The following is a 9,375-nucleotide window of genomic DNA, read 5'->3' as shown; positions in this document are numbered from 1 at the left end:
AATATCTGCGATATATAAATCAATTTACTTTACTTTCATTTATCGGTTATCACAATTTCCCTGCAACTTTAGTAATTCTCACTGCAAATCGAGAACATTTACCAGGTTATAATAATATAAAGCATGAATATTGTCTTTAGCGTACGTGAATAAAAGTACCACATGTATATATAAACACAAGGTTTTAATATAACTACATGTACAACGTGAATCATGTCCATGTCATGCATTGAATTATTAACCACGACGCTTTCATTTTTTCTATATATAGCCAACCCACCCATTCAATCAAACTCCACGTCTAAACTTGTCTTCTCTTCTCTCCCTATCTCTTCTCTTAAAACAATACATTATACAAACATGGTGTTTTCAAAAGCCGAAAGCCCATTTTACGACATCAAGGTGACAACGGTTGGACCAGGATACATATCCGGTGAAAATGCGGTTCAAGAACTAACTGGCATGGACTTAGCCATGAAGCTTCATTACATACGAGCCGTTTACTATTTCCGAAGCCCAGCTTTTGAAGGGTTATCCATTGTCGCTATTAAAGAGGTCATCTTTAAGTGGCACAGCAAAGCTTATATCCCTTGTGGTCGTTTAAGAAGGGGTGATTCAGGTCGACCATATATCAAGTGCAATGACTGTGGAGCAAGGATGATCGAGGCTAAGTGCAACATGACCCTGGATGAGTGGCTCGAGTCAGTAGATGATGACAAACATAAACTTCTTGTTCCTAACCCTGTACTTGGTCCCGATTTGCCTTTTTCTCCACCGGTTTTTATGCAGGTTTGTCTCTTGATCGATCTTTTATTGTGTTTTTATCTCTCAATCATACTAGTTGGTCAAGAAACAAGAATCACTTTAGTTGATATAACAATAACAACTCGTTTAATATGCATGTGATATCGTTTTCTCGAACCTAATTAAATAATTTGCATAATATATGCATGTGATATCGTTTAATGCAACACAAACTTTAGTATCTTTTAGATTATGTTGATGAAGTGTATCATGGATCTAAGCTCAAAGAACAATGGTCGGTATCGTTTAATGTGCTTCTAACACAATTTTTTTAACAGTCTTAACATTAGCTCTCTAGATTTTGCTTCGAGTACTACGTATAACTTGTAGTATGCATCTAATGGTACGTAGTATTTCAATAATAGGTATCCAAAAATATCATATTCAATTTCGTGCAGTTTTTAAAGCAAGCAATTAACTAAACAAATTCGATATGTATATATATTACCAAAAAAGTTGTAATAATCTATTTTTTCCCGGGTTTAATGTGCATGTAACAATAACGTTTCACTTTTTTTTCCTAGTTTACACGTACAGAAAAATGATTCTCTATATGAAATATGGAATGTTCATTTTCATACCAAAAGATGCAACAGTCAATTTGCGTAACCTATTTAACCAATTGAAACATTGATAAAAAAATTCGTGATGACTGTGTACTTTGGTAAAAACTAAAAAGATAAAGCTTAATTAATACATATATAAACTGGTAAAAATATTGAAACGGTGTTGCACAAATTGATTAAAAAGTGAATATTATACATAAAACTTTTGACAAGTATAGAAACCAAGATTACATTCGTATAGAAACCATTTTGTTGTATGAACTAAAAAGATATAAAACACCATTACATCGATACGCATTTAACATTATTCATAATGATGCAGTTAACCATGTTTAAATGTGGCGCGACATCAGTTGGCGTAAGTTGGGCTCATGTACTTGGAGATGTTTTTTCTGCTACGATTTTTATGAACATGTGGGGCGATGCCACTAAGGATCTTTATCCTGCACAACCACTCCTTATGGCTCCTTCACATAATGAAGGCACTAAATACAAAAGCGCAATGAGGGATCCACTTGCTATAAAACGGGTCGACCCAGTAGGTGATCTTTGGGCCACCACAAATGACACGAAAATGGAAAATTATTCTTTCTATCTTTCTTGGCCCGAGTTAACCCGTCTACAATCAAAGATATGTGGAGATAATGATCATCAAACAATTCCACCATTCGAGTCTATTTGCTCTTTGGTTTGGCAATGTTTAGCGAAGATTAAACAAGGGTCCAAAGTGAACACTGTGACAATTTGTCAACGTGTGTCACAAAATTCATTCGAAGGGTTCTTAACAAACAAAGCTCAATCGATTAAGGTGGTAAAAACAGAAGAATCTGTCGAAGAATCTAGCATAATGGAACTCGGGTTGCTCTTAATGAATCAAGGATTGGATGAGCGAAAAAGTATTGAGGAAACAATGGAATCGGATGGTGGATTAGCTGACTTTTTATTATATGGAGCGAATTTGACTTTTGTTGACTTACTTGATGCCCCATTTTATGATCTGGATATAAGAGGAAACACGCCTGTTTATGTCAATTGTGTTATTGATAACGTTGGAGATGAAGGTGTCGTGTTGGTTTATCCAGCACGAAAGGATCAGTCTGATGGGATGAGAATCAGCGTTACATTGCCCCAAAACCATATTTCAAAGCTTAAGTCGATTCTTAAGAAAGAATGGTCTCTCTGATTTGAGATAAAAACACATACATGTATTACGTACTCAATTTATGTATAGTGTGTGCACGACTATTTGTACCAGTATGTATAAATCTTGGGCTAATGTGTGTTGCCCATCATTTGAAATAAATCATTTAATCCTGTTACTAAGATTTATAGAATCCATGAGTGAAAATGTTTCTTTATACTTATAAGTTCCGTTATGTCACCGCCTTATATATTATCTTTTTATTTAGTTTCGTATGGATATATTATTGTCTGAATAAAAAAAAGTGTATCTTCAAAAAAATATTTATATATGAATAGATGTTGCTTCCTTAAGTCTTTATAATGTAAATTCTAAATTACGAAAAAGTTATACACTGTTTTATATAAATAGTGATAAAGATTATTAATTTTTGTATATAAAATTATAAATGAAGAAGGTTCACTACAAGAAAAGTAAGTTTTAGTGACCAATTTTTTAGTGACGACATAACATAGGTCACTAACAACTTTATTTAGTCGCTATATATCAAGTGGTCACTAAATTTGTTAATGTTACAAAGTTAGTGACCAATTTTATGTGTCATTTCTCTCCTCGACCATTAAAGATTTATTTAATTATCTATTGTCCGTTGGACTCAATCTTTTTTGTAATGTATCAATATTATTGAAAAATAATTATGTTATTGGGTCTGGGATCATGTGATATTGTGTAAGATTGTGATGCCTATTTCTCAAATTTCAGGTTTAATAACATAATGTCTTGCAAATATATTTGTTACGTAATAAATAATACAGTATTCTGAAATTTTTTCTAAGGATATAAATTTATGAAATAATTAAATAAAAAATGTTTAATTTAGATTCTTACACATTTGATATTAAATTATAAATACCAAAATATTAAATATAAGTTCATATTTATAATCAATATATCTGAAAGTGTAGATAATTATAAATTTATAAATATTCAAAATTTTATGGAAAATTATTAAAAAAAAATAGAAGACACAGTTAGAAATGGAATAGTGAAGTAAATGACGTAAATATATAAAAATCTCATACTTAACAAGGAAGACAACCTCTTCTCATTTTTACTAAAACGTGGTAATGCTCTTTTAGAATTTATTTACCGAATAAATAATAATAGGTTTTTATTTTACTTAATAAAAAAAAACCATATATTCACACATCCTTCCTCATGCAACCTCTCCTCCATTGTTTCCTGGTTGACCATATATTCACACATTCTTCTCGATGACATTTCTTTTCAAGGACATTTGTCTTTTTAATATCTTCGAAACATTCAGAAGGCTAAGGCAACCACAAACTTATAGTAACCATTTTGCATATAAGTAGCACAAGGCATGAGTTGTCTTAAACTTCAAATTTTTATAAAATTTGTATATACGCAGCAGAAGGATTGAACAATTTAGAGACGATGCAAGGCCAAATTAAAGTTGGTTCACGTGAATACTAACATGCTATTTTGGTTCATGTTGTTTTTTTTTATTGACAATTTAGCTTTTTAGATGTTGGATTTCGTCTTGTTGCTGATATATTTTGCTTTTGTTTGGTTTCTTAGGTGTTATATATTTTCTATGGGTGTTGTGTCGGTGACATACTAAAATTAAAAAAAAAACTGAAAACCGATTTCATATGAATTAAGGAATCGATAACCAAGTTCCATATCCGGAAAGAACCAATATTTACTTAAAAGCAGTCTAAATTGGTAGATTGTATAAACTAAGACTACTCCAACTCAACCTCCTAACAATTTTAACTTGATATATATATATATATATATATATATATATATATATATATATATATATATATATATATATATATATATATATATATATATATATATATATATATATATATATATATATATATATATATATATATATATATATATATATATAGAGAGAGAGAGAGAGAGAGAGAGAGAGAGTTAAGTTGAAATAAAAACAGTAAATACTATAAGAACATAAAAACATTATTTTTATGTTATTATTTTATAATGAGTGTTGTATATATATGTATTGTTGAAGTAATTCCAATACGAATATTAACGTTTGAATATTCATATATTTATTAGTGTTATTATTGTATTATAACTTGATGTATGTGTATTTTTATAGTAAATTTTAATTTTAGTTTTAAATTGTGACTACTCATTTATTCGTTACTGAATAATGACATAAAATTGTGGATATAAAATTCATTGTAGAATAATAACATAAAAAACGTTTTTATGTTTTCATATTATTTACTGTTTTTATTTGAATATATATATATATATATATATATATATATATATATATATATATATATATATATATATATATATATATATATATATATATATATATATATATATATATATATATATATATATATATATATATATATATATATATATGTCTGGTAGATGGTTGTTTCTTAACCATCACAACAATTCAACAATTCAAGAGAACCATTATAACTCTTTATCAAAACGGAGATAACCTTTGAGAACCATTGTATCGAGACATACTTCAAACAACCGATTCTTTTTTTTTTTGTTCTTTTGTAAATGTCATAACAGTCGACTTAATAAATGTTGTTCCTATATATTGACCCATTTTCCCCTGTCTAGCTTATATATCTTTCAACAAAAGGTAGCATTCATTTAGTTTTCTTCAAACGACTAATGTGTCTGTAATGCTCACATGCTTCTTTGGTTTATCTCTAAATCAACAGTTTGCTTCCATCATTGAATATTTTAAATCCCAATTTTTCTAAGAATGTTAGGATCATGGACTTCGCATGGAGTTTAGGAACGTCACCATTGTAGACACTACTAATGTCGTTAAACTATCCTACCGTCTGTCGCGTCTGTCTTTCTACTGGTTTTGCAGTTTCCATTTGGATGTGCTTTTGGTTAACATTTACATGTATAGCTTTAGATTTAATTTTGGATTTTCTAAGATTTTATTTTATTTGGGTTTGGTAAACAGAAACAACTTGATCGTTGGAAAAAGTTTATGGTAGCTAGTATTATTGGTCGACGTGAAGGGAAATACATATTTAGAAATAAAAATAAAAAAGAAATAAAACCTATTAATAGTTAACTCACTACATTTTAGTAAGTAAAACCTATACCTTGAAACTCTATATTTTTTGGCTGCCATAAGAAAGTTTTGCATGTTTGTAGGTACTAGGTATATTAACAGGCAAACGTTAGTGTTGTTTTGTAGAATAAAATAATATAGTTATAATGTGATAAATATATTCTAAAATTAATTATATTATTAATATTAATTATAAGATATAATTTATTATATTGATTTGTTATATAAAGTTGAACGATATTATAACATCCATTAAAATTTAACATTTAATGGTTGCTATTCTGTATTGGCGTTCAAATTAAGCTAACTATATTATCGATTTAGTAATAAGTTAAATGACAAAAATAGCCAATTACACTAATTGCATTACAAAAATAGCCTAAAAAAATCGGGATTACAAAAATAGCCACCCATTTCGCAGATGAGAAGGCCCCATCTGCGAAATGGGCATCTCATCTGCGAAAGTACAAGTGCCTGAAGCACAGTTGTGCTTCAGGCACTTGTACTTTCGCAGATGAGATGCCCATTTCGCAGATGGGGCCTTCTCATCTGCGAAATGGGTGATTTTTAGGTATAAAAACGTTTTTTTTTTTTTTTTTCATTTTCACCATTCTCTACACAAAAACTCTCTCTAACTTTGGGCTTCTCTCGGAATTTTGGCTAGTTTTTGAAGAAAATGGAAGATTATGTCAACAATCCCGCAAATATGGTTAGATTTTAACTCTTTTAATGTTTAAAGTTTTTTTTTTTATCAATTTTTGTTTATTATTTAGTGTTAAAAAATGGTAATTTTGTTGTGTTTGATTGATAGTTTTAGTATATTTTTAGTATACTTGAAGTTTAAATGCAAGTAGAGACAAGTAGAGACTGCGTAGATAATGTTTACAATTTGTTATTTTTGTAGTTTTTTTAGTTGTTGTATAACCTGAAATCTTGTAAGTTTTTTTAGTAGAAACTGCAAAATAGTTGTTTGTATATATATTTGTCATATAACATTTGTATAAGTTGAAAATTTGTCGTATATATATTGTTAGAAATTGTTTTTATTTGTCGTATAAGTTGAAAATTTTGTATAAAGTAGTCGTATAACTTGCAAAATTGTTAGTTTGGTTGTCGTTTTATTTTTAAATTTTTTTGTTTAGATGGTTATATAATGTTAGTTTTAATTAGAAAGATAAAAATTGTTTATATATTTATCGTTTAAGTTGAAAATTTGTTTAAGTTGAAAATATGTTTAAGTTGAAAATATTTATATATGATATTGTTTTCTATCGTAAATATATTTGTTGTATAACTTGGAAAATTGTTTATATATGTGTATGTTATTGTTTTTTATCGGGGAAATATATATATATATATTAGTAATTAAGAAAGTATTTGCAGTTCGTAATCATATATTTAAAAAAAAATATATTTTTTAGTTATCTAATTTGTTTTTGTGTTTTTTTTTTGCAGCATGATTTTAGTTTAATGAATACGAAAGCCTTTGCGAACCTAAAAGGCTCTGGCGGTAAAATATGGGAAGTCTTTGAAGTTTTAGATGATGCCCGACGTGCTATTTTCAGAAATACCGTCTTTGGCTATTTTATTGATGTCCCTCGTTTACAAGGGGACGCTTTATTGTTTCATAAAATGTTCCTTCATCAGATCCGGCCGGACCCTGTTTTATCTCCAGATGGAATAAAACGTTTATATTTTCGAGTAGGCAATACCAAAATGGTTTATGGGCCGGAAGAGTTTTGTTTGATTACCGGCTTCAATTTTGGGGAGTATCCAAAAAACATTGGGAGAAAAGGGTCGGAAAAATTAATAAGCAGTAAAAAAAGATGTTTACTGCGTGAACGGCTATTTCCGGACCATACTAATAGTTCGGTGAAAATCGGCGACCTGAAAAGTTTAATTTTAAATCAAACATTCTTAGCACTTGACGACCTTGATGCAGTTAGAGTATGTTTGATATACATTTTGTGTGAAGGTTTTTTGGGCAAAGAAGTTAACGATCGGGTGCCACAAGATTGGTTTTTTTTGGCTGAGAATTTGGATCTCTGGAATAGGTATATTTTCTTTACGTTAAAAGTTCTATTTTATTAAAGTTATAATTTATATAATAATCAATTTTGTTTTTTTTTTTGTTTTGTTAGCTTCTCTTGGGGTAGCTATCTATGGGATTTTACTTTTGTTGACCTTGAGGATACGTGGAATAAGATACATCATTATTTATCACTTCCTCAGCGTGGTCAAACTTTAAAGTATTCCGTCTCAGGATTTACGGCTCCAATTAGGGTATAAAAATTTTCTTATATTTAAATTGTTTTATTGTTATATTTTTTATTTTAATTTTAACTTTTATTACTGTTATTGTACAAAATTGTAGATATGGATATATGAGATGATTCCGGCTGTTCGTGCATGTGGATTTGCATTGAGAAAAAATAAAGACTTGCCTCGGATGAAAAGATGGAGCGGAACAAAAAAATTGAAATGGGTTGACGTGAACAAGATTTGGTCAAAGATGCAGGTTTAAAAATATTTCGTTTATTATTAATAAAGTTGATTATTATAGTTTTATATGCATTTTTAATATGTTTAATTTTTTAGGAGGGGCTACCACCAAGACAAAACATGTTACCGGGTGATGGTGAGATGACATCTTTTTATTATATGTCATTTCAAGAGTATGTATATGGTGAAGGGAAAGCAGTTCCATCCCCAGTACGGGACCATTTTAGGAGACAAGACGAATCTTCGTCTAGTATGTCGTCCAGTGGTCGCTCTCATGGTAGAGGTCGGGGCAGTGGGAAACACAAGCTAGACGAGTTGTTGAAACGGGTACATGCACTGGAGCAGCATGTGTTTATGAATGAACAAAAACCTACAGAGGTTTTTTTTGAAGAAGTGAATAATGAACAATTTTGGAACGACATTATTTTTGAGGATCCGACAGTGTCACAAAGAAATTATGATGAACAGGTTAGTTATACGCTACATTATTTATTAAATTTTATTAACATATATGAATACCTGTGTTCATATTTTATATTTGAAAATATAGGTTGTGCAAGATGAAGTGATGAATAAAAACAATACAACTCAAAATGTTTTTGGTGATACTCAAGACGACAAGGTTGTTATAGATGTTACCTTTACGATTTTAATAATTACTTTTTAATAAAGTGTATTTTGTTATTAAGTAAAAAGTTATATTTTTAATGTAGGTGTTGGAGGAGAGTACTCAGTATGCGGGGAACAAATTTGATGATGATGTGTGTGATGTAAACGATTATAGTGAAGTTAAAGAGGTTATTATATAGTTACATTAATATTAATATTTTGTTTATTTAGATATTATTGCTTATTAAATTATGTGTATTTCGTTATTAAGTATAAAGTATTATCTTTAATGTAGGAGTGGGAGGAGAGAAATGACAATGCAGGGAACAAATTTGATGATGATGTGCCGGATGAAGACGAACTTATAATAATGGGAAATGTAGATTATTTTCATGATGATGATGATGACAAAGAAGTTACACCCGATAAACGTAGGAGTCGAAAACCATCACAATTTTTATGCACTCCTTACACCGAGGTATTCGTTTTATTTATAAACTGTTGATTTTATGTTTATGTGAATTATCTGAAAGATATACATTTAAACATTTGAATATTGTTTTTAGTTGCACACGACACCGAAACAAAAAAGAAGAACAAAAAAGAAGGTTGGTATG

General features: G+C 29.5%; 2 protein-coding genes across 3 annotated transcripts; both read left to right on the top strand.

Annotated features, from left to right (window-relative positions):
* Nucleotides 1-302: 302 nt before the first annotated feature.
* On the top strand, nt 303-2,730 carry LOC111905151 (protein ECERIFERUM 26). The gene is made up of 2 exons (XM_023900823.3): nt 303-789; nt 1,693-2,730. Exons 1-2 carry the CDS (start codon nt 361-363, stop codon nt 2,551-2,553), a joined length of 1,290 nt encoding a protein of 429 aa, XP_023756591.1. The 5' UTR covers nt 303-360; the 3' UTR covers nt 2,554-2,730.
* A 4,340-nt stretch (nt 2,731-7,070) lies between these two features.
* Nucleotides 7,071-8,305, top strand: LOC128132043 (uncharacterized). 2 transcript variants are annotated; one of them, XR_008229973.1, is made up of 3 exons: nt 7,071-7,701; nt 7,789-8,165; nt 8,246-8,305. XR_008229973.1 is itself a non-coding variant. In XM_052768085.1 (2 exons), the coding sequence occupies exons 1-2, from the start codon at nt 7,118-7,120 to the stop codon at nt 7,934-7,936; spliced, it is 732 nt and encodes a 243-aa protein (XP_052624045.1). In that variant the 5' UTR covers nt 7,071-7,117; the 3' UTR covers nt 7,937-8,305. The 2 variants fall into 2 exon arrangements, 1 of the variants encoding a protein (XP_052624045.1); XM_052768085.1 differs by having other exon boundaries at nt 7,789-8,305.
* The last annotated feature ends 1,070 nt before the right edge of the window (nt 8,306-9,375 follow it).

This window comes from Lactuca sativa, chromosome 2, assembly GCF_002870075.4.
Source record: "Lactuca sativa cultivar Salinas chromosome 2, Lsat_Salinas_v11, whole genome shotgun sequence".
NCBI classification, from domain to species: Eukaryota; Viridiplantae; Streptophyta; class Magnoliopsida; order Asterales; family Asteraceae; genus Lactuca; species Lactuca sativa.
The sequence above is the reverse complement of the archived record's forward strand: the minus strand, read 5'-3'. Positions and strand labels throughout refer to the sequence as shown.

Excerpts from the sequence above, each read along its gene's own strand:
- LOC128132043 (XM_052768085.1), top strand. The coding sequence starts at position 7,118 with ATGAATACGAAAGCCTTTGCGAACCTAAAAGGCTCTGGCGGTAAAATA. Across the intron at positions 7,702-7,788 it reads AATTTGGATCTCTGGAATAG|CTTCTCTTGGGGTAGCTATC; the intron begins GTATATTTTCTT and ends TTGTTTTGTTAG.
- LOC111905151 (XM_023900823.3), top strand. The coding sequence starts at position 361 with ATGGTGTTTTCAAAAGCCGAAAGCCCATTTTACGACATCAAGGTGACA. Across the intron at positions 790-1,692 it reads CTCCACCGGTTTTTATGCAG|TTAACCATGTTTAAATGTGG; the intron begins GTTTGTCTCTTG and ends ATAATGATGCAG.